Below are 25,780 nucleotides of genomic sequence, written 5' to 3'. Positions count from 1 at the left end.
ATTCATTTAATTTTATTCAAATTGAAAGGAAAGAAATTAAACGATTTAAAATAGAGTAATAGACAGATAATTATAAATGAACTAGTAGAAAATAATAAACATTTTTTTTTTATGTGTAGCTAAAATGTAGTGTGTGATAAAAACACTATTATTGTTCTATTAGCATAGTGTTGTTAATGTTATTATACATCTGAAAAAAGACTAATACAACATGCTTGGCTACTCAAAACAGTATTGAAAGTCACAAACTGAATATAAACTTTCTGATCTGCTTCTCTAGTTGATGGAAACCTTATCAGTCATCACACGGCCTCCTCGAAGCGCCTCAACTCAAGTCCGATATGATATCTCTGCTAGCTAGCTTAACCCTACGGTACGGTGGGAAAAACCCAATAATCCGGAATATGCACCTGATTCCATTTAGTCGTCTTTGGAGTCCCAGTAATCGGTTGAAAATATTCAGTTTGTCCTGAAGTCCGGCTTGAAAATTTGTACCGTGGATGTTCCATCACCTCACATACTACCCTGTATGACAATACTACATCAATATCACCCATCAACACATGTAAAGTAAGGGCATCCACAGATAACTCGGCATCGCTCAAATAAAAGAATACATCCGGATAACAGTTAAAATAAAAAGAGCCTTGAGATAGATTTGTATCTACAAGTGCTAACAAGGATTCCTGGAAGTTTGAAAATCTAGCATCTCTAAGACAAACTTTTATAGGAGCTCTTAAATATCCATTTTTTAGTAATGGCCTAATAGCTATTTGAACCAAACCCAAGTGTAAACTCCTTTTTTGCTCCTTGATAAAACCTTTTAGTAGTTTTATGCATACATTTTGAGTATTGGCTTTCAATGTGATAGATTGTTCAAAATCTTTTAGAGCATAACTAGGAAATATCCCACATAATTCTTTAAATCTTGACCAATAAGAATAACCAGTTTGATCCTCCAAGTACTTGTTATCTATACACCAATCGTACACTTGATTGACCGGGATTTTAGGAAATTCGGTGCCTTCCTCTGCATCATCGACATGCTCAGTAGCCATTGATCTTTCCTGAAATGTATATAATGATACAAAGAAGATTAATACATCAGATGATTCAGATATAGTAAGTTAATTCTACATGTAAAGTAGAGCTAATCAGCTTTGAGCTCAATATCGAATTTGGGTGGCAAATGCCAATTTCTTGGCAATCACCATTCACCACCAAAACTAAACAAAGTTTAATTTACTTCTTTTATCAAAAAAATTAAGGGAGATCAAGGGTAGAATGCTCAAACTGTTTTTAAAACAAAAGCATTAAACCCTGAATTGGTGCCCCAATAGTGTATGACTTTAAGATGCTAAGAAACATAAATTATTGGTAAAACAAGGGGCTCCTAATACATGGTATTCTACTATTCTTTGTCTATCACAATTTTTTAATGTAAAGATGCTCAAGATATAATGTGCTTAAACATTGTTTAATTGCTTTTCTATTTCTTGGCAATTTCACTCTATTCCTATTCCTTTGTCCTATTTGACTTTTGTACAATCATCAAGACATGTATTATATAAAATACAAATTTTCAATTTTAAGGGACAAAATAAGGGGGAAATAATAGTTGATCAGTCTGATTGACAAATGATGTACATCAGGGGGTATTTTCGTCAACTAACTTTAAAGTGTTGGGGTAAATATGGAAATATCCATTGATGGTGTTCAAACGTTAACATCTACTGGAATTTGCCAATTTAGTCATAGCTATTAACGAAGTTAACTTCACTTTCCCAATTTGAAAGCACTCAGTATGGGGAAATACTAGTTGATCAGCCTGATTGACAAAGGATGTACATCGGGGGGTATTTTCGCCAACTAACTTTAAAGTGTTGGGGTAAATATGAAAATATCCATTGATGGTGTTCAAACGTTAACATCTACTGGAATTTGCCAATTTAGTCATAGCTATTAACGAAGTTAACTTCACTTTCCCAATTTGAAAGCACTTTCCCAATTTGGAAGCCCTAATTTATTATTTTGTGAAGATCATCTTCCCCGACCACGATACATTATGATGACCTTTCATAGTTTCATGCAATTGGGATCTTCTTCGACCATGATTAGTCACGAATCATTTCCAATTTGTGGTCATCAAGTCCAATTTTGCTGTCAATTGCGAAGAAATCAAAAACCAATTCATACTTGGCGAATTTAATTCTTACCAGCTTTGGGGCGTACTGAGCTGTAAATTGGGATGACAATGGCGTTTCAGGACAAAGGGTTTTATTTTTAAAAATATTCAGCTAATGGTTTGCATTTGATGTTAACGACGTTACTTGCCAAAATAATGGCAGAATTCCTTCGTTACCAAATACCATACAAACCATTATAAAAATATTATCTGGTACGGTGTGGGGCCCACAAAAACGCCTGATTGACAAAATTTTGTAAATCAGGCTGATTGCCTGGGTCTGGCTCCAAAATAAGTAGCCAGAAGTATACGAAATTACGTAGTATATCTTTAAATATAGGGAAAAAAACGGTTATACCGACTATTACTAAGATTTATTCATAGGCTCATAGCATGAGATCCAATAATGTCTTTAACATCATCTACCAAGTAGAATAATTTGAATTTGATGAAAAACTCTACATGGCATGATCACAGTACAGGACCATCTGAAAGATCATTTGCTCAAGGATCTGATGTACAAGTCCACGACTCTGGGATTTGCACTTCATCCCACTTAATTATGGTTTGAATTCCAGTGTCCAGTTGAAAATAAGTTGTATCTCCCAATATCGGTCCCTTCAATGCATCTGAGCTTAAATTCTCCATCGCCTTACACACCACCCTGTATGTCAATGCTAAAGGTACTCCTCCGGTCTTAACACATAGAGTAAGGGCTTCTAGCGAAGAAGCATCATTTAAAGATACCGAAAAACTAGGAAAGCAATTAAAATAGAATGAACCCTGGGACAAATTTGATTCCACAAGCGCTAGCAAAGAGTTCTCAAAATTAGAGATCCTCGCGTCTCTAAGACACACAACTATCGGACCTCCTAAACCATCTCTAATTAGAGGCTTGACGGCTATTTGAACCAATCCCAAGTGCATGAACCTATGTTGCCTCTTGATAAAACCCTTTAGGACATCCCTAGATAGTAATTTAGTTGATACATCTTGGTTCGAGGCTTTCAATGAAATGGTTTTCTCGAAATCTCTTACAACATAGGTTGGAAATATCTTAAATATATTTCTCTTGTACAATTGATCAACAGAAATCTTAGGGAATTTCCAACCATCTAGGTTCTTCACTATTTGAGTGTTTCCTTCCACTTCATTGGTAAGTTTAGTAGCCATTGCTTTGCACTGAAAATTTGATCACAAAAAAAATAAAAAATTATATATACTATGATACTAAATCCATGTAATTATATACATACTCAAATACACAATATTAGTATATTACATGAGATACAAAAACATTAACAAAATTTCAGAACATACCGATTTGCATCCCGATTTGCATGCACAAACTTCTTGGCAAGATTTGAACATCAAAACGATCAAAAGGTAATATATTTGCACACAAACTTTTGTATCAGTGCTTTTGTTGTTTGCATTAGGGATTTTATTCATGTTATGAACATTTTTATAAATGGAGGCACAAAGAGCATTCACGAGATTCATCACTTGTACTAGAGAATCATTTTGGAAAGATCTTCTGAATTATTGCTCTTGACATCATTGGTTGTCCTTGTTAAGAAATGTTTTGATCTTGATTTCTTTCCCTAACAATCTTATAACCTATATATATATATCAATCCTATCCAATGTATGTACAACAATTGAAAATACCAAATTTGTCTTGTAACATTCACATCTATGTACCAATAATGACTTAGACTCGATGTGGTTCGAAGAAGTCCACCCTTGAAACACCCCCCGCCCGCCCGCCCACCCATTTGTAATTTATAATGCCCTTATTTGGACATCAAAAAACACATTTATGTGAAGGAAACAACAATAAATGTGTTGCTTTCCACATTCATACCCCCACAATTAATTATATTTATTTATTTTAGACAATAATCATATCATCTATTATCTCTCCCTATTAGTATTGTAAAAGATCATGATTCATGAACCGTATTTTGTATATTTCCACATATGCATTAACGCTATTCGTTTTGTTATCACAAATGTACTTTTTTATTTTTCATCCAATGTTATAAGACATGATTTTGACCAATAATATCTTCAATTTTTATAATATTGCAAAAAAAAATACAATACAATACAATTTAGTTGATTTGCCGAATCAGACCAAACCAAACCAAGTCACCTTTTTTTAAAAAAAAAAAAATCTCGTGTAAACTAGGTTACATAATGGATTAATGGGACACCTCTAGGTTTAACAATATACTTTAATTTCAACACAATGTAGCATATCAACACTTCTTTGATAAATCATTATTCAATGCTTATTTCTTCAATAGGTATTAAAGGATACCACACCTTAGGCAAAACCCTACGACAAGTAGGACAAGAATAATTTCCATAAAACCAAGGGATCATGCAAGCCTCATGAAATTTGTGACCACATTGCTTCAAAACCCACTTATTATTAGACTCTCCTTTCTCATCACTCTTTCTTTTACGAGTGTTGTTCTGTTTGTCTAATTTCTCCAAGCAAATCGCGCATACAGTGCAATTCTTGCTCACTTCCTTTATCTTTTGTTCGTCTACAATGACTACCACTTCATTCAATTCAATAGTTTTGCAGTCATAGCTATGTGTTATTGTGGCTGGTTCGAATACACGGCGGTAGAGTTCTAAGAGGTGAACAGCTATGAAAGCAAACAATCCTAAGAGAAACAATGTAATATATGCTCGAGTTACATAGTAATCCACAGCATTAACGTAGATATTTCCACTATCCATGTTTGATTTGATAGCAAATAGCAAGGGTGAGAAGATTTAATACAAGTACGTTTTTTTTCATAAAATAAATTTTTTTTCAGGCAAGAAACTTAAGATAACCTTCTTTTTTTTTTTTTTTTTTTTTTTTTTTTTTTTTTGAATAGATAAATTAACTTGAAACTTAAGGGCACTTGTATTGATGACTTTGGTGGGTTATTTAAAGATTTCACTATATGCCTTGAGCCGCTTTTCAACTTATCTGCGGCCTATTAATTTTTGGTTTTTATAAAATTAATTATCCTAATCCTAATTAAGGTTGGTTTCCTTAGATTATTTTAGGCAAGTAAATATCCTTTTTATTGGAATTTTTTTAAAAAAAAAGGGCATACATAGGTAGGAACTAGGAAGAGTGCCTGTAATAAAATGGAAGCTTGTTTGAATAGTTATAGTTCGGAATAGACTTTACCTTTCTAAATTTGGAGGTGTATTCACTTCAAATTTTCAACATTAGCGTCTACGTTGGTTCTTAAATTTTTGGTAATTTCATAATTTGATCCATTATGCTGTTATTGCAATGCTATATTTCTTCGATTTCCTAATAGTTTGTACGAATGATATAGATATAAATGAGATTAAACTCAAATTTTGGATAACCCTACCGAACACTTTGTAAAAAAAAAAAAAAAAAAAAAAAAAAACCTTGTCCAAAAGAGAGTATTCATCGGAATTCTGGCCTATAAGGCTGTAAGTACATTTCAAAAGTTTCTCTTTCTCAATCAGATATTCCCTTATAATGGAGAAAGAATGTTGAGTACTTGTCAATAAAGAAGAAAGCTTGATTTCTTTCAAAAAAAAAAAAAAAGAAAAAAGCTCGATTTACACTTAAATATAAGTAAAACATAACTATCCCCAAAACAAAAAGACTGACCAATACCATCAAAATGTTTAGTCCATCAGCGTGCAAACAAAGGATGGTAAAGACCCAGAAATAGTTGAATATCCACTTATAAAGTAAGTTTCGTTTACACTGGTTACTACCGAAAGTAGAGGCAATAACCGTGATAACAGGTAAACAATTCTTGGGTCAAAAATATATACAATGAGGCACATCTTAAAGGATCAAACCTTGCACTGGCTCAGGCTCTGTAGGTTGTTTCTCACTCGGGGAAGAATCCTTGGGTGATGATGAAGACTTAGGGGATGATGGAGCCTTGGGGGAGTCGGATTCTGATAGATGGACCTGAGCAAAGTCATCCACCATTTTCCTCTTCTGCTCATCTTCCGCCATTCCAACTTTCTCTATCGTCTTCTGCCCAACTTCACCAGCTGCTTTTGTCACCCTGCTGAAAGCGCCAGTTACCCAGGTGGTACCAGTAAGCACATAGCGGTTCTTCATTATGGCGGACCCTGCAGTGCTGACTTTTTCCTCAGCAACAGCTAATGCTGATTTTGTTTTCTCAGAAACCTGGAATTTCTGATCCATCTCCTTCACTTTGTTGTTAACTGCAGAAGTACCCATGCTAATCTTCTCCGTCAGACCAATCTTCTGGTCAAGAGATGCAATTTTAATAGAGGCTGTTGAAGTAAGCTGATGCTTCTCATCTAAGGATTTTGCCTTGCCAACTGCATCTTTCCCTAAGATAAAACCCTTGGCTAGCATGCTGGTAACGACATCCTCTGCCTTTCGCAGAGCACCTTGAGCACCTCCAGGGGCATCCTGTAAATTTTGCCAACCAAAAGTTAATATTGGGAAAAGCTCAAACCATTCAGATGGGACAAAGGACAATTTGAAATCACGAGCTTTTTCTTACAGCTGGCGGTGCTAAAGCAGCGGGAGGCAACTCGTACTCTGGATCCAAAGTTATTGTCACTGTCTTTTCAGCTATTGTTGCTCCCTGGCACAAGTACAAATTGGTTAGAAGAAGACGTCAATAACACAAGCAGGCCGCTTCAAGTGATGCCTAAATTAAAATGCCGGACATAAAAAGCATCAATGCCTACAAGTGACCTCGTAGTCACAATGCCTACAAGTGGCATCAGTGAAATAATGATACCAACTATAAAGTATAAACTAACTTCCCAATTTAAAAAATAAATTTAAAAAAATTGAGGAACCAAAGGTAGGGAGGGACACAATAGTGAAGGGGCCTCTTCTTCACCAATTTCAAGGGTATACTAGTACTTTATAAAGTGAACCAGTACCCTTGTTGATTGATTATGGTAATCTAACGCCATATTTATAATGCTAATGGTAAATTCCCTCGAAAAATAGTCAAAAGCAGAAGGAAAATCATCATTTCTCATAGGCATTCATTGAAAACTACTACTGTCCAAGGAAATAAAGAAGAACATCAGCACAAAGTTAAGCATATCATGTGACAAATAAATAACCAACTGCAGCCTTACCAGGTTAATTTTAAAATCATACCAACCAAAAAAGAGTACCTAAAGGTTCCATCAATGGTGAGAATGACAGAATATTCATACAAGAGCTCACAAATTGGTGATAATCATGTGTGTTGTCATTAAATTCACTAAATACATGCACATGCTATCTGGAGGATACCTAATTACCTATAGCATGCTACTATCCTAAAACATGATTTCGCCCTCTCTACTTGGCGGAGAAACATCTCTGACTCACCCACGTTCATTCTCTCTAAGAATCTGGATCAAGGGGCTTACAATTAAAGCACATAAATTCGGTGACCAAGATTACTCTTGATAATAGACTACTAAGCACTAACAAATCTTAATCATAATAAAATGATACGGCGTATAAAATATTTTTAAAAAAAATTACAACTGACAAAAAAAATAAAGTACAATAAGGATCTCAACAGCAATCAGTTTGTAAAGAGGTTTGGAAATCGAGGTAAGAAATCAGCTGGGGGTTTTCACCAGATATACAGTATATAAATGATTTGGAATGCTGCTGTGAAACTTACACCAAAAATAATTAAAGGACAAAGGATTTATATAGAGCATGCTCTAGGTGGATGAACTACATAGATCTGCATCAAAACTGTGGAGGCATGAACCAGTGTAATTGTGGTCTTATATAGTTATTGTAGCATGTTAGCATGCTATAGGTAAAGCATATAGCAAGAAGTTTACACCATTAACATGCATGCAAATGGGAAAAAGAGAGGAAGATGAGGCAGAAGACAAAAGCACCCAGGATCCCAGGCAGATATAGCAAGAAGTTTACACCATTAAAGAGACAAAGTCAAATGTACAAAGCTACTTGCTCTAAAAAAGATCACAGAAGAATATTAACATTGATACCCAATTTACTTGGTTTTTGCTATATGGCAATTAATGCACCGAGCACAAGCAACTCAAGAGTCACTTGGAAACTGTTAGCTTTGGATCAAAATTTACACTCTATCTCATATGCAAACATCAGAGTATACACTATGCATATTCAACTTGGAGATCCATCATACGCTAGCAGTTACATATAGCTCACAGTTTGTCAGCATTTATTTACTCCAAGAGTGTCACAACATTACAGCCAAAACAGAGATAGGAGATTTTACATGTTCTGCTAATATATTTCTAGTATGTCTAGATAATCTATCATAAGCAAGGAAATTACCGTAAGCAAAACAGCAGTTTCGGCTCCCTGTGAGTCATTGAAGGTAACATAGGCAGTTTGGGATTCTTCATTTTCACTGCAAAAGTACACAAATTCATATTGTGCATAAGCTAACCACGACCCAAAAGTTAAAGGTGAATGAAAATCTACCTCTTCATCTCCAAATATACAATATCACCGGAAAAAGAAAAGAACTCCTTGAGCTCTCGCTCAGATGCCTTAAGAGAAACATTGCTGACTTTAACAGTCTTAGCCTGAAATGAAAGATATAATAATACAAGTTTAAATCTTTTTCATATTTTTTAGAAGAAAGATTACGTGCAATGATCATACTCCAGAATGACACTTATGCCAAAAATGCATGAAGTTATCAAATGGTGTACAACACTCCAAAGGGTATCTAAAGACAAATATGAGAGAACTAACACCAAAATTAATCTCTTCTTGTTTTCCCTCTAGGGGTATATCATAATTAAAGAGAATTAAGAATTAAACTTGCAACTAGGAACACAATTGTATCAAAGAAGTTAATTTCTCAAATCTCAAGCCCCAATATTCAATTGGATATAATGATAAAAGCAATTTTAACACAGAAGGAAATATACTCTGGTGGGCAAGTGGCGTCTCACACATAGATTCATGTAATGCAATTAACACCAATACAAGCAATATTGCTCAACCAATAAAAGGTAAAACAGCACCTTGATAGCATGCCATCAAGAAAACCACAACCTTATTTCCTAATGGCTATTTATTGGCAAAAGACGGCACATGAATACCATTTAAACCTACACTTAAAAACTGCACAACGCTTTCATTTAGTCAGAATATTAAAATGACAATGGTTCAATACGACTGCATACGAAGAATTTCTAGCTAAAACAAGGCGGTAGATGTTTTTTTAGTGTGTGTGTGCACAACTATGCGTGTATAGAAGGGGAAGGCTCATTTGCTAAAACTATTGTCTTAAGGAAACACATACAGTTCTTAATTAGCATCTCAAAGTTCAAAATTTTCCTCGATTGACATTTTATACAAGGTCAACCAATTAAAAAAGGAGCACAGCTTTGCGTGAGAAAGCATATCTCAACCATTTTTGTTCTGTTTCACCTCATCTTCAATCAATCACATTTTATAATTCATTAATGTTTCCTTTTTTCAGTATACAAATTTTGTTAAATTTGATTATAATAAATTTCCTACAAATGTGAAGATAACAATTAAACCTGAGGATGATTAAACAACCATAGCTTGTTCTAGTGGCAAAGACCCATTTAATGACCTTAAGGTCCCAAGTTCGAGTTAGTGACCATAACCAAGTTCGAGTTTGACCTTCCCCAAGCTGCAATGGTTTACACTCACTATTGGGCCGGGCTTAATCCTAAATATTGAATGGGCAGGCTCAGGCCCATACGCCATACATGTCAAAATTGATAAAATCAAGCTCATTTCTATATTCTAAACGTAAACATGACTACTTGTTTCAAATGGGCAATAAAATTAATCAATTGATTTTGATCAGCTAAACTGAATCAATCAATAATAACCAAAAGCATATATTATAATTCAATTAAAAGTGACGATATTTATATTCCATATTTTAATCAGGTAGGTAAATTGATTAATTGCAAATTTTCCAACATTACATTGATATTTTATAAAAAGTTAAAAACAACTAGTCAAACAAAACCAATGACATTTCTCCGTCACTACAAATCAACCAGAAGAAATCACACATTCACACAAACAACAAAAAAACGAATCTAAACATTTTCAGATCTAACAATAACGAACGAACAAATTTCAAAAAACCGCAAAAAAAAACGACGAAATTAATCGAAACGAAAACGATAAGATTAACAACAACAAACAATGAAGAGAGAGAAATAGGATGAATGAAAACTTACCGACATTTTTGTAATAGAAGGATGAAAAAGGAGGTTTTAGAGAGAGAAAATGTAATGGAAGAGGAGAGAGAAAGAGGAGGGGGAGTTTTGAAGAAGAAGAATATGAATTCAAGGGGAAGGCTCAATAAAGGTTTAGTTTTGCCGGCGAGTGAAGCACGTGAGTTGTGGGTGGGGGGTTCACTTTTTCATTTAAGCACGATCGAACGATACGGACTATTTATTTTATTTTATTTTATTTTATTTTTATTAATTATACGGTTTTGGGTTATTTATGGAAGAGTAATTTAATTAATATGCGTAATAATACCGTAAGAATGAAATCTACGACACGCGGTTACAAAAAGGGTAGGATTGGACCTACCTTTAGTTTCATTTTTTTTTATTTTTACAGTCTTGTTTGATTATTTGTCTTTTGTCTTCACCTCTATTTTACTGACTAACATAGTTACTTTTTAATTATTAATTGCATTTTCAGCTAATTTTTATTGAATTTAATTGAAGAGGTGTTAGGGAGGAAATCACCTTCTTCACTTGAATTGTACGGTACAATTACAATAATGAAAAAAAAAAATGGACTTTTTTGGAGACTGATAATATGAAATTTGTTTATATGTTACAAATTACTCACCTTTGGACCTTTGGTCATTAGTTCTTTATTTATGACTGTGTGTCATCCACATATATACACGAAAGTATAACTTAGTTAAACTAAACGGAGTATTATTTTTTTGTAACTGTTTATCAATGTTAGTTCATAGGATATGGGTCAATAAACTTGACATGCAACTGATGCAAGCTCAGAGCCTCCACTTGCATTTAGCTGATTAAGAAATTGTGCTTCTTCTCAACTCGTGAACAATATCAATCTTACAGTCGCTCTATAAGGGTCTGTTCTGATTTACTGAATTGAACTGAATTTAATATTCTATAAGAGCAGAAAATTAGGAATTGCATTGAACTAAAAATAAGCTGAAAAGAACAGACCCTTAGTCTGGTTTATCTTAACTTAATTTCATTACCAATACAGATTAAAATAGTTGTTAGTTTGTTACGCCTTATAAGGCACTTATACTTCGTATATGTTATTAATTTAAAGCATGTTAAAATTAATCTTTTGTTTGAGCATTTATCTGTAAGGTTTTTTTTTTAAAAAAAAATATAAATAAAATGGGTCTATTATATATAATATAGGCACAAGATATATGTAATTTTAAGGGCTACATATAAGAAGCTAAAAATGAAAAGAAAAGACAATAAATAAACATTTATTACACCGATTTACTCGTAAATTGTCGAAAAATTTCCAACTTAATACTAAAAAAGGAAGTATATGCAACCCTGCATATAGCATTACCCTATAAAATATTCTATTTTGTTAGTGTGGTCATTTCATTTATATGTACACTGCCCATAATAGCTATAAGCTAGTTATAAGGTTTATACAGAGCACTTGTGGTAGTTTTAAGTTGAGATTTGTTCAGATCCACGCACTATTATTTAATTGAACTTACTTGAACAATAAGGATATATTTTGTGTATCACGTTAAATAAAACCCCAAAACCGAAGTCAAGTTAGCACAAACATCCTACACTAACTTGCAAGGAATTGACTCAAAACTACATATTCATCCGACTTAAAACTAAACCCACCAATCTATTCGATGCATGCACATCTACCTTTATTATTATTTTTACATAGCTCATTTGACAAGGTTTTATGCTGCCCCCAACAAACTTGAGCAGAAATTAACTAAATTGATTGGAGTTGAACTGAAATTAAGCTAAAGAGAACAGATCCTAAGTCCGGCAAAATTGACCCATGCCCGATTACTTGATCCAAAATTCTTTATTTGAAACCCAAGCAACATATAATTGAAATTAGACTAGCCAACTTTGACATGATTTTAATTTGAACCAAGTCAACTCGAATGTGCTAGCTATTTTATTTAGACACGCATATTGATAATACAATTGTTGATGACCTAACTAACCCAAACAATAATAACCTAAACAATAATAACTTGAAGGAAAAATGGAAACTAAAAATCCCACCTTTGGGTGTTCTGCTCAAAACAATTCCACCTTTTCGAAATCCCAAAACAATCCCACCTTTAACCCCCATCTGCTCAAAACAAGCCTTTTACCGGTTTGTAAAATTGGTAACCTGTTTCAGAAGGTGACTTAACACGTGTCACCTTCCGATTGGTCTTTTTTTAAAAAAAAAATTAATAAAATTAAGATTAATTAAAAAAGAAAATTATGTCTTCTTCCCTCTTCCCTACTGCTGGAGGCTGGCTGGAGCTCCCTCTCCCCCTGCTGGACACAACCACCCTACCGGCGCTCCCCCCTTGCCAGACCAGCCGCCCTTCCCAGCCTTGCCAGCCCCACTCCCTTCCCCTCCCTTCCCTGCCAATGAAGTCCCACCCTTTTTCCCCGTCAACGAACAACCCCCACCTCCTCTTCCCGTTAACTTTGAGATTAAACTAAATTGTTGTTGTTCGATCCGGCGACGGTTACAGCAAAACATACCTCGAGTTTCGCGTGGGTCAGGTGGGAGAATGTGATTTGAGGTTTTTCGATTTGGTGGCCTGAAGGTTGGGAGTACGCGGTGGAGGCCGATTTGAGGGTGGTCGGGATTAGGGGTTGGGTGGGGGTATGGGCGAGGTTGGGTGGTGTGGTGCGCTGGTCGGTGGTCTGTTGGACTAGTCGACTAGGCGGCGAGGTTGGGGTAGTGTTGTGCGGTGGTGGGTGGTCTATTGGACTAGGCGGCGATGTTGGGTGGCTTAGTACGGTGATGGGGTCGGTTGGACCAAGCGGCAAGGTTGGGTGGTGTGGTGCGGGGTTTTGCTGGACCAAGCAAGGTTAGGTCAGGTAGTGGTGTAGTGGTGTTGATTAAGTGGTGGTCTGATTATAAGTGGTGATAATGGTGGAGTTTCCATTGAAGAGGTTAGGGGTGGTGATAATGGTGGAGTTGCCATTGAAGATGTTAGGGAAGAAAGATTAAAGAAATTAAAAAAAAAAAAAAAAAAAAATCAACCTGTTAAACAGGTTATGGGTAAAAAGGATCATTTTGAGAAAATGGGGGTTAAAGGTGGGATTGTTTTGGGATTTCGAAAAGGTGTGATTGTTTTGAGCAGATTACCCAAAGGTTGATTATTAGTTTCCATTTTTCCTAACTTGAATTAAACTATATTTGAATGTTCTGATTCCCACTTCTGAATTTAAATACCTATCCAAACTTGAGCTTAACTTGTTATTAACAAATCACTCACAACTTCTCAAACAAATCTTATAAATACAACTGTATATTGTCATTCCATTGTCATATACTCATATTATGCAACTTGAAGTTCAAATACTCCTAAAACACAAACAAACCAGACAATTTGTAGCCTATCATAGCTTGGTCTATTGGTTAAGTTTGTATCTCACAACCAAGAGGTTGTGGGGTGGATCAAATCCCATTAGAAATACTTTAGGGTTGGGGATTCCCTTATCCTTCCTCCTCACTTTCAAAGTGTTTAGCTCGCTAATTCGAATCGGGAGGACATGTGAGAGGTTTTGACCCAATAGAGCCCTTCTCTTTACCAAACAAAAAAAGAAAAACACAAAACAATTTGTAGCCAGCTGAGACTTGAACTACAAAATTCACAAACCGCCCAAACTTGACCACTGCACGACAGATGTCTTGACCTAGTTGGATTACAAAACTCACATACTCCCCACATTCCTGCCACGTGTAACTCCGCGGGTCCACGTAAGACCTGGCTTCACCTGGCCGGCGGGAACCCCTCAATTTTCCACGATTAAAAAATTAAAAAAAAAAAAAAAAAAAAAAACCTTTTTACATTCTTCATCTTCTTCAACTTCCTCAATTATCGCAACTTTTTCCTGCAATTCTGAAAAAGTTTTCCCAGAATTTCCGATCCTTTTTTTTCTTTTTTTAATCAAATCCCCCAAATTTGTTCCTTGTTTGGGAGGATTGATTGAAGAGGAAAAAGGGGAAATTGGGGAGGAGAGAGAAAATCGAGATGAGCTTCCAAGATCTTGAAGCGGGTCGTCGGCCATTGGCGTCGAGACGTGATTTGATAAATGCAAAGCAAGACTCAACTCAGTCCGTCGCTTCTGGAATCTTCCAGATTAATACCGCTGTTTCTTCTTTTCAACGCCTTGTTAATACCCTAGGCACCCCCAAAGACACCCTTCAACTTCGTGAAAAACTGTATGTCTTCTCAATTACCCTCAATTTTGGTACATTTTGTGGTATTTTTGATGTGTTGTGATTTGATGTGATTTATTTTGGTCAAACTTTGGGGAATTGCCGTTTTGATTTTGTAAATTGGGTGATTTTGTGGTTAATATTGCTTGGGTATGTGTGAATTATGATGGGTTTTGTGTTAATTTTTCTGGGTTTAGCTCTTTTTGAGGTTTGATTGCTTTAGTTAGGTTTATGCTGAGCAATTTCGTGAGTTTTGTGGTAATTTGGCTAGGTTAAGGCGTTAAGCTCAATGTGATTTTTGGTTGGTTATATTTGTAATGGTTTATTAATTTGCCAATGAGCAAGCGATTCTGCTGTCACTTTTACTGGTTTTTGTTGTAATTTGTGTGGATTAAGCTCTTTATCCAGTTATGGTGTATTGTGCCATTGTTGTTTGCTATGCTATCGGTTGAAACATGTGAAATGTGTGATGTTGTTGTTGTGAAATGGTTGGGTTTTGTCAGTTGAGCTATGGCAGGGTTTGTGATGATTGTGGTTATAAGAATAAGTTCTCTGGCTAACAAGTTTGTTACTCTAGGACCTTTGGGGGTACGAGGTAACTTGATTGGATGAACTTCGGTAGGTGAGATTTTGGTTTCATCCGTAGGTTAATTAATTATGTTTATGAGTTGAGGAGCTCCTTTTGCATGTACCAATTCAGGGGCTGGTTGAAATTAGTGAGATTCTACAGTTACATGTTGTGGCTTGTGTGATGGATCTAGTAATGGGTGTAAGTTAGTTGATTTATTCTTGCAGAGGCAATTTTATAGAAGTTATGATATTTGGCGTTGACCTAGAATTTTAGTTGCTCGGGAAGCATGATTGAGGTTGTGTTAACTGTTAAGTGCTTAAGTTTGGTTTAAAGAAAGATACATTGCTGCCACTGAGATTTTTTGTTTTACATAACGGAAACCTAGACTCCTAGAGCTACGATTCCATTCGTAGTGATTCATGTGGGATTCAGATGGTTGAATTGCAATGTTTGGCTGCTGAGGCAACAGATTTTTTCCCTGTCTCCAGTGGATACTCATCAAGGTTCACTGCGTTTGCTTTTCTTGTCGACCGTAACTCTTTTTATTTATCTTAAAAACCTGCAAGGATAATAATTCGTGGCATCTGTAGATTCTCTACATGGTTTACAAGGCTGGTTCTAGAAACTTATAAAGACTCTATTAATTTATTAGCACATACTGGATAATTTATTTGCTAGAATAGGCAAAATGAATGGAGAAATTCTGCTCATTTCAACTTTATTAAGCATGAAATTGGTTTACCCTTGATTCATGCATTTGGAGTATTTACTTGTTTTTTTCTGTAAAAGATGATGCTAAGGGCCTTAGGCTACTTTGGTTCAACTTATTTTGTTTGTAATTAATATATTTGAACTTATTTGAAATTATCTGATCTTGTCTGAATTTTTTTTTGTTTGAATTGTCTTATATTTGTGTGATTTTGTCTGAAACTGTTTGAAAAAAAGAAAGCAGGCACATTTTTATTAATTAGCAATTCAGGTGTAGGATTATGCTGCTTCTCCTCGTTTTCTTCTGTAATGTTTAAAAAAAAAAAAAAATCATCAAAATGGTAGTCCTCCAATCCTCAGTTATTGGGATGATTGGAGTTAATTCCATTGAATGGAAGTGAGGAGTGACAAGGTAACTATGCCTGGCGACCATAGAGATTAGTCAAACTACTAGATTCGTTCTATATGCCATCGTCATGTACACTGTTTCTGCTTCTTTGGTTTTGCACTGATTTTCTTTTGGTACTGTTCTAGTTTTCTGAACAGTTGAATGTAAAATTTACTTTCTGCTATCTCTTGATACTAATGGGAGGTTGAAACTTGTCCTATTTTTGAAAACTTTTCTACAATATGTGGGCTATTTCTCAATATATAGCATGATTTGCCCTCCTTCACTGTTTACATGTGACTGTGCTTTTCATTTTGAATTAGTCTTCTCTGAACTTTGTTTCATCCTGTCAATAGCCACAAAACAAGGTTACATATTGGGCAATTAGTAAAGGACACTTCAGCTAAACTCAAGCAAGCAAGTGAGACTGATCATGACAGTAATATCAGTGTAAGTTTATTTTCTACACTTCAGTTTCTTTTAGTGTGTTCCTTCCTTAACTGGTTATTTACACTCTTCTGAGCCAAAATTTGATTTCACTCTCATTTCATGTATTTAGGCAAACAAGAAGATAGCTGATGCTAAACTTGCAAAAGATTTCCAAGCAGTCTTGAAGGAGTTCCAGAAGGCTCAACGTCTTGCAGCAGAGCGGGAAACAGCATATACCCCTTTTGTTCCTCAGGCTGTTCTTCCTTCTAGGTACTTAATGTTTTTGTCAAATTGCATGTTTACTAACTGCATGGCATTCAGATATTACGCCTAAGTAATAGGTTTGTTATTCAGGATCATCTTTGCGTTTCGTTTATGTCAAACATGGAGGAGCATTATTGTCCGTAATTCACAAGTAGCTATTGTCATTTTTTCAATTTTGTTTCACGTTTTCTAGTTTGCTGTAAACAAAGACAAGAACTTTTTCTACTGTCCACTGATCTTATATTTTACTGACTGTCTTTTGTTTCAGCTACTTGTTGCTTGTAATAAAAAATTACACTGGTGACTAAACTAGTGTTCTTTGCCTTCTGTTGTAGTTACACAGCTAGTGAAGTCGATGTGAATTCAGATAAGACGCCGGAGCAGCGAGCTCTTCTTGTGGAAGCTAGAAGGTGAAGATCCATTTTTAAATTTGTGTTAAACTAAATGCTTTTCTTTTATTACAGCTGCCAAATTCTTATTTCAGGATTTTAAGTAGTACTATTGCCTGGTTCTAGTACCTTGATATTTCTTTCATTTGGTAATATAGTTATGAGAATTATCATGGGTTTTGATGTAATTTATTGAATGATTACTTGAAAAGTTGCCAGTTGTCATTGTTTAGTCATTGGATTGTATAAAACAATAAGGTTCTCTGACATCAGGTTGGGGTTATTGCCTATAGTCTGTCTAGTTTCAAAGTCTGTACCCAGCATCATGCCAGTATCCTCGTATTAACATATTTCAGCACAACCCTCAAAATGACTTGAAAATTTTAAATGGAGAAAAACAAATTCTCTGGCAGGAGTTGTTAGATGTGAGTTTTTCAAGAGAGGGTACTGATGAAGTCCTTGCAAGTTGCAACATGTACACCTGATTTTGGAAGTTTGCCTTTGCTACAACATGAAATAGGATTGTCAATTGTCATGAATCATGATAACAGACTGAAAAAAAAGCGACTTATCATAGTTGTTGCATGGATGAATCATTAAAATGATGTTAATAAATTGCTATGAATCATGATGTACGAAGTGAAAAACAGCCACTTAGTTGCCCAATGACCTAAACTTTCTTGGTGTCGTGCAGACAAGATGTGTTACTGTTGGACAATGAGATATCTTTTAATGAAGCTGTCATTGAGGAAAGAGAGCAAGGAATACAGGAAATTCAGCAGCAAATTGGTGAGGTAAATGAGATCTTCAAAGATCTTGCAGTGCTTGTCCACGATCAAGGAGCTATGATTGGTAAGTTGTCTGCTACTGCTTACCATTGAATAGGGATACAATGTGTTATAGTATTAATATAATGATTCTTGTGCACAGATGATATTGGGTCCAATGTTGAGAATGCTCATGCAGCCACTGCACAGGCGAGATCCCATCTCGGAAAGGCATCCAAAACCCAGAGATCGAATTCATCACTGGTGCGTTGTGTTTTCACTAATGATCGTTTATTTTGACTGGCCAGGCTATTTTCCTTGTTGCTTATGAATGAAACTCTAGATTTTTGAACAAATATATAGTTAATTGATGGATCATACTTGAACGTCAATCGTCATCCAACATATTTAACAGCTGCTCTTGGGTGAGACAAGTTTTACGCTAAGTGGATGAAGTGTGCATTGTGCAACAATTCACCCCTTATGTGGCATATTTTATCTGTCACCTTTAAACAATATAGCAAATTGCCCATTATATACAAGTAACTAATTGCTCCTCAATTATAGAAAAAACCACCCTATTATTCAAGTCACCCCTTAAGCAGTTTAAGGCACCACTCAACAATACAATTTACCCTCAACAATATAACCAGTAGCCCTAACACTGGCTAATTGCATCGAAGTGTTGTGGTGAGACTGAACATTTTCTTCTTTTTCACTTAAGCTAATACTATCTCTATTTCTTTTTAGTTGACACATATTCCTTTTTAGGAAGTTTTTTTTAGTTGACACGTTTCCTTTTGGGGTAACTTTTTTACCTTGCATTTACAAGCTACCCTACTTGCTTTTTCATTCTCTCTCACTCTCTCTCCTTAATATATGTGCCTATCAAATGCGTCAACTAAATAGAAATGGAGGAAGTATGAGTTTACCTTGTCCTTTATGATACATCTTATCAATCAGCAAGTGGGGATTGTCACATACACATTTCTTGTGCATTTGTAAAGTCTTTAAATTGTTTTCTTGTCTTCTCATTTTCTGATGACAATTGTTTATTGAATGCAGACCTGCTTGCTCTTGGTAATCTTTGCGATCGTTCTCCTGATTGTTCTTATAGTCATTGTAGCATAAGGAGGAAGGAGTGGAACATTTCCTCTTTGCATGAGCTGAAAAGGTTTCTTGTCTGGAGAGATTCAAAGTTTCCATTCTCTCTTCCTTTTCTTCCCCATGTTGCCTTGTATGTATGGTTGTTGGAAGCAGGGACACAAGAAAGGCTGTGGGACTGTGTTATGCTATCAATTGCAGGCTTAGGTGATTGTTGCAACACTTTCAGGTCGCTTGGCGTGTAAACTGGATGCAGGGGAGATTTTGAGCTGTTTCTAGTTGAATTTGGTTGGGTTGTCTATGTATTCTGTAAGTTGTGACTTGCTGTCCAACTACATCTCTCTGTTTTATCATCCTGTTTAAATCATAATTCTTTTTTTGCTATTTTCCCTTAAAAAAAAAAAAAAAAAAAAAGAAAAGAAAAAGGTCCGTGTTATTTGGCTGAAAATTTCTTGTCAAATTGTCTATTTTTTGGGATTGGCTTGTGCGGATGCATATAATTTCCCTGTTTTTTTCTTGAAGAGTGTCACATGAAGTGAGAAACTTTTTATCGCAGTATCGCTGGTCAGTTTATATCTGAACCTTTGTTAGTTTGTTACTATATAATCAACATTATGTTGCATCTCTTTGGTTGCATAACCCTGTTGACATTGTATAAATGTATCATAAGCAAGTGTAAAGGTATAAAAAGTCGCAGATTTATAGCTCATTAGTCTCCTTAACCATCTAACACATAAAATCATCAAATACTTTGTCGGCTTTGATCTGTTTGTACTTCTCCTTCATACCAATTTTATGGTGTGAGCTGTTTGTAATAAGCGTAGTTTTATTCCAATTCCTTTTACATATATCTTAGCTTCTCAGGCTCTTAATTTTAGTGCTATACATTGTTTGAAAATTTGTGTTATTAGCTAAGCAGATGCGTTATCTTCTCTTCTTGGATGTCTATGGGAGAAGTTAAGATTCAAAGTCGAAGAACTCGACTATTAATTTTAGATGGAGGGAGTTGTGTTAGGCTGCTATATTCCTCAAGTCAATGGATAAGTAGTCATAAGAATATTCCAATCGTTGATAAAAATATTACTCGTAGTTGATTTAACGAAGCAGAATACACATTGGATCTTGGATTTAAGATACAAAAAATTTCAATAGGCGTCGATCTCCATATACGATATTAATTCACAAATTGTATAATTTCCCGATCAAACACAGTTATTTCAAAAAATGTTCTTTTGCTTATCAAGTTATCCTTAAGAAATCAAGATTACACCTTCTCTTTAAGTTTATTTTTAATGAGATTATTCATTTTTTACGATGAGATTTGTAATGAAATTATTCATTGTTATTATTACGATATACAATTATATGAATTGGCACCAAAAATATTTTTTAAAAAATGAAGTGATTTAACCCACTTTAATTTTCTTGTTCATTTTCATTTGTACTTTGTTTATTTGGGATAATATGCCAAATTGACGTGGTTGATGGAAAATCGACGTGGCTCTCATTATTATTATTATTATTATTATTATTATTATTATTATTATTATTATTATTATTATTATTATTATTATGTGGCTTCTCATTCTTCATACCGTGAGCTCTTTTTCTCTTGTTCCATTGTTTTTTGGGAAGAAAACAGAGCATTTCTTTTGTTCCATTAATTTTAAGAAAATAGCCTAAATAGGTAGGGAAGCAAACTTTGTATATACTACTCGAATACATAGTTTAATCAAATGACCACATAGAGTACATACTACTCGAATACTCGTTTTAACTTTACAAAATTTTTGAATTTCCATACCTTGATCATACATTACCATGTTTTTTTAAAAACCGCAACTAATTAATTAGCGCCATAATACCGGCATTTTATGTCTTATAGCTATGAGGACGAGTCTTCAAAAGCATAAGCAAAAATAATAGAGGCTTTCCACTGTCTCCTTTCTCCACATTATTATTAAGGTGCTCCCTTTTCCCATATAGAGTTGTTTGTACCCCTGCTTGCTTTGCAGCTGAATGCAGCAGAGAGGAAGAGCTCTCAACCGAAGATCAAGGTCTTTCTCTCGTTCTCGCCTCGCCATCAACGGTTCTTAGTCCTCCTTCCTTTTTAATTTTCTCTCTCCTCCACTTACTCTTGTGACAAGATATGGCTCCTCAAAGTGCTCAACTTGAGGTATGTTAAAAACTTCCATTTCTTCCGCTGTTTTTGTAATTTTATTGTAATATGATTATGTAATGTAATCACTGTGTGTTTTCATGTGATCATAGTATACATAACTTGTTATTACTGTATGTAATATAGTAATACTAGAGTTAATTAGTCCTAATACACCTAATCAATCATAGCTTGATTATTGAATGCTCTCCTTGTTTGAACAAGTTTTTAGTTATGTTAACTGCTTCAGAATTTCTGACATAGTTGTCAACTGAGATCAGAACATCAGATTGATCTGGTTTGGTTCGGAACTAGCTTACTTGAAATCATCAAAAAATTATAAAAGAGGATTTAGAATTGAAAACGACACTGATTTATTGGTAAAGAATTCACGTGTAAGTTGATATCCAATACTGTATTTTGTTCTATACTTGTAAATACTAGTGTATGTCTTTTGGAATATTGATCAAATTACAGCGCATATATATTGATTTATAAAATACCCTTCATCAGCATCAAACTGTAATGTCATTCTTAGATTACGGAGTATCAAAGTACTTGTATAATTTAATGTACCATTTGTAGTGAATTAACTTTTAAAATGGAATGGTTCAATAAACAAAAAGATGAAAAGGATAAATTATTGAGATATCAATCATTCAATCATATGAAGGAAAGTCTGTACTACAAATTGGCGAGGGTATTGGTCATCTTACTGGTGAACTAGCCAAGAAGGCTGGCCAGATTGTAGCTGTTGATGTCACTGGGAGTGTGAAAACTGAGGTGAGATCAATCAGTGATCAGCAATTTTACTGTAATTATTTGTGTAGACCATTCTAATATCCTTTGTTTTGGTCGCAGAGTGAAAGCCTTAGTTCACAATACCCAAATGTGAAGTTCATATCTGCTGATGTTTCATGTCCTAATCTAAACATTTTGCCAGAATCCTTTGATCTGATATTCGCTAATGTGTTTCTTGTGCATCTTTCTGATGATGAGGTAATCTTGGTGCTTGGCTTTCCTCTTTTCATATTGTGATCCTTATACATGAATGAGAATAAGATTCTTATATGAACTCGGCTAGTGGTGTGTCCAGTAACATGTACCTGTGTAGGTATCGTTTGTTTCTGATAGTACTCATTGTTAACAATTGGAGTGTATTTTACTTTTGGAACTGTAGGTTGGAAAAATGGTTCAAAGCATGGTGAAATGGTTGAAATCAGGAGGCATTATTTACTTTAGAGAGACTTGTGCTAACGAAAGTGCTAATCAGAACCAAAGCAACTCAATCCACTATCGCGATCCTAAGTTCTACTCAAAGGTTTGTCCTTTCATGTTTTTCATCTTCTTCTTTGTTTTCTCTGTTTAATATATGTATGTACAGAAATCTTACTTAGCTTGTTAGTTTTGTGAGGAAGGCAATTCAAGACCTCCCATAAACTTGAGTCAGCAGTCTTTAGTGTCAGTATAATTTCATGTATTCTGCAGCAGTTCTGATTTCGAGGCAAAGTTAGTTTCAAAGAAATAGACTCACTGTTTAAATCGAATTAAGTCAAGAAATTTGTTTTGATTGCTGCAGGTATTCAAAGAATGTCGCGTGCAAAATGAATCTGGGAACTCTTATGAGCTCTCTGTGGTTGGTGGCAAATGCAATTCAAACAAGGTCTTAGATATCCAGCTGCTCTCTAGTATTCTCTCTTTGTTGTTGTTGGGTAGTTTTGTTTCCTTACTTCCTATGTCCAGAATTAATAATTGTGTACCCCATTGTAGATAGTATACTTTGACAACTACATCAGGACGTGGGTAGTACTTAATTTTTGTGTGGGAAGAGAAGAAGTACTATTCACCTATTACTATCTTTGTCTATTTCAGATTTGCTGGACATTGCAGAAAGTTGATTCAGACAATGACAAAGGGTTTCAGCAATTTCTGGATAATGTTCAGTACAAAAGTAATAGCATTTTGCAATATGAGAGAGTCTTTGGCCCTGGTTATGTGAGCCCAGGGGGAATAGGTACACTTTCTACTGTTATCTGGATACTAAATTATTATTCAGAGTTGTGGTAATCATATTAATTCCTTTATTTTTAATCATTTAATGCTTATTGAATCGTTAATGAAACCTTTAATTTTGGGCAGTAACCACGGAAGAATTTGTGTCAAAGCTTGGCCTGAAACCTGGCCAGAAGGTTCTGGATGTGGGTTGTGGCATAGGTGGAGTTGACTTCTACATGGCAGAGAAGTTCAATGTTGAGGTTGTTGGAATTGATCTCTCCATCAATATGATCTCTATAGCTCTTGAGCGTGCTGTTGGACTCAATTTTGCTGTCGAGTTTGAGGTGGCTGATTGTACAACAATAACTTACCCAGACAATGCTTTTGATGTTATCTACAGCCGTGACACCATTCTCCATATTCAGGTGATTTATAGTGTTTACATCCCTAGTAGCAACTTTTAGCATTATAACTTTGCTACTTTTATTTATTTTCAGGATAAACCTGCATTATTCAGATCGTTTTACAAATGGTTGAAACCTGGCGGGAAACTTTTAATTACTGACTACTGCAAGAATGCTGGTACACCATCACCTGAATTTGCAGCATATATTAAGCAGAGGGGATATGATCTCCATGATGTGCAGGAATATGGCCAGGCAAGTGTATATGATTTTAGTCTTATTGCCCTCTCTGCAATTTCAGAACTTTTTTCCATTAGCATGTATGCTGAAATATCATTCATTCGATCCAGATGCTTAGAGATGCTGGATTTGAAGAAGTTGTTGCTGAAGATAGGACCGATCAGGTTCCATTATTCTCCCTTTTCTTTATTTTACCCTTATATTATCTTCGATTACCAATTATGGAGATTTATTGTCCTTTAGTTTCTTATGGCTTTGTGTTTCTGGTTTAGTTTCTGAAAGTTCTAGAGAGGGAACTTAATGCCGTCAAGGAGGAAAAGGAAAGATTTATTGCAGACTTCTCTGAGGTTTGTATTCAGAGAAGAGACTTGACTATAGTTTAACTACATTTTGGACTGTCTTTTTTTGCTAATGATCCGTCTTTTAATTAAATGTGCAGAGAGATTACAATGACATAGTTGGTGGCTGGAAGGCCAAGGTGGTCAGGAGTTCATCCGGTGAGCAACGATGGGGTTTATTCATTGCTGAGAAAGCAGCAGTGAAGAACTGATCTTTGCCAGCGCCTCTAATCGGATTTTACATGTGTTTTCAGTTATGAATCATGTGTACTCTGGTAATTATTATTATTCTGTCATGAAAGAAAGTGGAAAACTGATGCAATTCGAATTATGTGGTATAACATTCCTAAATTCCTAATACTACCGATTCAACCCTGTATGTTTAAATTGATTACAACAAATACAAGTTCTTACATACACAAACAATAGAATTTTACAATAGTGCAGGGAGAGGAAGGGGAAGGGGAAGGGAAAGGGAAATGGACGGAATGGAAGGGAAAAGGTAAACTTTCATTTTCCTTCCAAATCTCTAACAATGGAGGGATTTAGCTTATTGAAAGGGGAAGGAAAAGGGATCCTTCAAATTCCTCCCCCTTCTCTCCTTGCATTAGATATTTAAACAAATCTATTTTTATTCCGTTCCTTTCCCTCCATTTTTCTCTATCCAAATATAGTGTTAAAAGAGTATCATATGAAGTGAGAAACTTTTATCGCTAGTATGTTTATATCTGAACATTTGTTACTACATTATCAACATTATGTTTCATCTCTTTGGTTGCATAACCTTGTCGGCCTTGTATAAATGTATCATATGCAAGTGTTGTAAAGGTATAAGAATTCGTAGATTTATGGCTCATTAGTCTCCTTATCCATCTTACACATAATGAAATTATCATCAAATACCTTGTTGCCTTTGATATGTTTGCATCTCTCCTTCGTACCAATTCTATGGTGTGAATTGATTGTAATAAGCAGTAGCTGTGTTGCATGTATCTTCAGAGGCATGATTCTAGTGCTATACATGTTTGGAAATTGTTGGAATATTCTGTGTTATATCACTCATGTTCGCCCTTCTTGGGATGTCAGAGAAACTACTTTGGAAAATGTATTCAAAAGTAGTATACACGACTATTAATTTTATATGGAGAGATCGTAATATTTTAGAAACCGAGGTAGTCGAGCCGCTAGCCTGCTGTATACCTCAAGTACCAGGGATAAGTCATAAGAATATTCCTAACATAGATAAAAATATTAGCTCATTAAGGAAGGGGAATAGACATTGGATCTTGGATTTAATGGGTAAAAAAACAACAGGCGTCGATCTCCATACTCCATATACGATATTAATTCACAAATTATGTAAACTTTTCTGGATTT

General features: G+C 35.1%; 3 protein-coding genes across 3 annotated transcripts; 2 read left to right on the top strand and 1 right to left on the bottom strand.

Annotated features, from left to right (window-relative positions):
• Positions 1–5,638: 5,638 nt before the first annotated feature.
• LOC145594110 (binding partner of ACD11 1-like) lies at positions 5,639–10,560 on the bottom strand. Its single transcript, XM_081650447.1, has 5 exons — positions 10,430–10,560; positions 8,673–8,776; positions 8,523–8,598; positions 6,733–6,816; positions 5,639–6,638 (listed from the first exon to the last, which is right to left on the bottom strand). The coding sequence occupies exons 1-5, from the start codon at positions 10,433–10,435 to the stop codon at positions 6,033–6,035; spliced, it is 876 nt and encodes a 291-aa protein (XP_081506573.1). The 5' UTR covers positions 10,436–10,560; the 3' UTR covers positions 5,639–6,032.
• A 3,689-nt stretch (positions 10,561–14,249) lies between these two features.
• LOC145594105 (syntaxin-22-like) lies at positions 14,250–19,977 on the top strand. The gene is made up of 7 exons (XM_081650444.1): positions 14,250–14,651; positions 16,672–16,765; positions 16,875–17,014; positions 17,344–17,418; positions 18,092–18,249; positions 18,328–18,428; positions 19,230–19,977. Exons 1-7 carry the CDS (start codon positions 14,461–14,463, stop codon positions 19,293–19,295), a joined length of 825 nt encoding a protein of 274 aa, XP_081506570.1. The 5' UTR covers positions 14,250–14,460; the 3' UTR covers positions 19,296–19,977.
• A 901-nt stretch (positions 19,978–20,878) lies between these two features.
• On the top strand, positions 20,879–24,734 carry LOC145594100 (phosphoethanolamine N-methyltransferase-like). Its single transcript, XM_081650438.1, has 11 exons — positions 20,879–21,444; positions 22,100–22,209; positions 22,288–22,425; positions 22,607–22,747; positions 23,006–23,089; positions 23,299–23,440; positions 23,566–23,846; positions 23,919–24,080; positions 24,176–24,229; positions 24,338–24,412; positions 24,505–24,734. Exons 4-11 carry the CDS (start codon positions 22,616–22,618, stop codon positions 24,613–24,615), a joined length of 1,041 nt encoding a protein of 346 aa, XP_081506564.1. The 5' UTR covers positions 20,879–21,444; positions 22,100–22,209; positions 22,288–22,425; positions 22,607–22,615; the 3' UTR covers positions 24,616–24,734.
• The last annotated feature ends 1,046 nt before the right edge of the window (positions 24,735–25,780 follow it).

The sequence above is a fragment of the Chenopodium album genome, chromosome 2, assembly GCF_948465745.1.
Source record: "Chenopodium album chromosome 2, dcCheAlbu1.1, whole genome shotgun sequence".
NCBI lineage: Eukaryota > Viridiplantae > Streptophyta > Magnoliopsida > Caryophyllales > Amaranthaceae > Chenopodium > Chenopodium album.
The sequence above is the reverse complement of the archived record's forward strand: the minus strand, read 5'-3'. Positions and strand labels throughout refer to the sequence as shown.

Coding starts and splice junctions, on each gene's coding strand:
- LOC145594110 (XM_081650447.1), bottom strand. Junction 6,817..8,522: donor AAACTGCTGTTTTGCTTACG/GTAATTTCCTTG, acceptor TACTTGTGCCAG/GGAGCAACAATAGCTGAAAA. Junction 6,639..6,732: donor CTGCTTTAGCACCGCCAGCT/GTAAGAAAAAGC, acceptor CAAAATTTACAG/GATGCCCCTGGAGGTGCTCA.
- LOC145594105 (XM_081650444.1), top strand. CDS start 14,461: ATGAGCTTCCAAGATCTTGAAGCGGGTCGTCGGCCATTGGCGTCGAGA. Junction 17,419..18,091: donor CTTCTTGTGGAAGCTAGAAG/GTGAAGATCCAT, acceptor GGTGTCGTGCAG/ACAAGATGTGTTACTGTTGG. Junction 18,250..18,327: donor CGATCAAGGAGCTATGATTG/GTAAGTTGTCTG, acceptor TCTTGTGCACAG/ATGATATTGGGTCCAATGTT.
- LOC145594100 (XM_081650438.1), top strand. CDS start 22,616: ATGGTTCAAAGCATGGTGAAATGGTTGAAATCAGGAGGCATTATTTAC. Junction 23,441..23,565: donor TGTGAGCCCAGGGGGAATAG/GTACACTTTCTA, acceptor AATTTTGGGCAG/TAACCACGGAAGAATTTGTG. Junction 24,081..24,175: donor ATGTGCAGGAATATGGCCAG/GCAAGTGTATAT, acceptor CATTCGATCCAG/ATGCTTAGAGATGCTGGATT.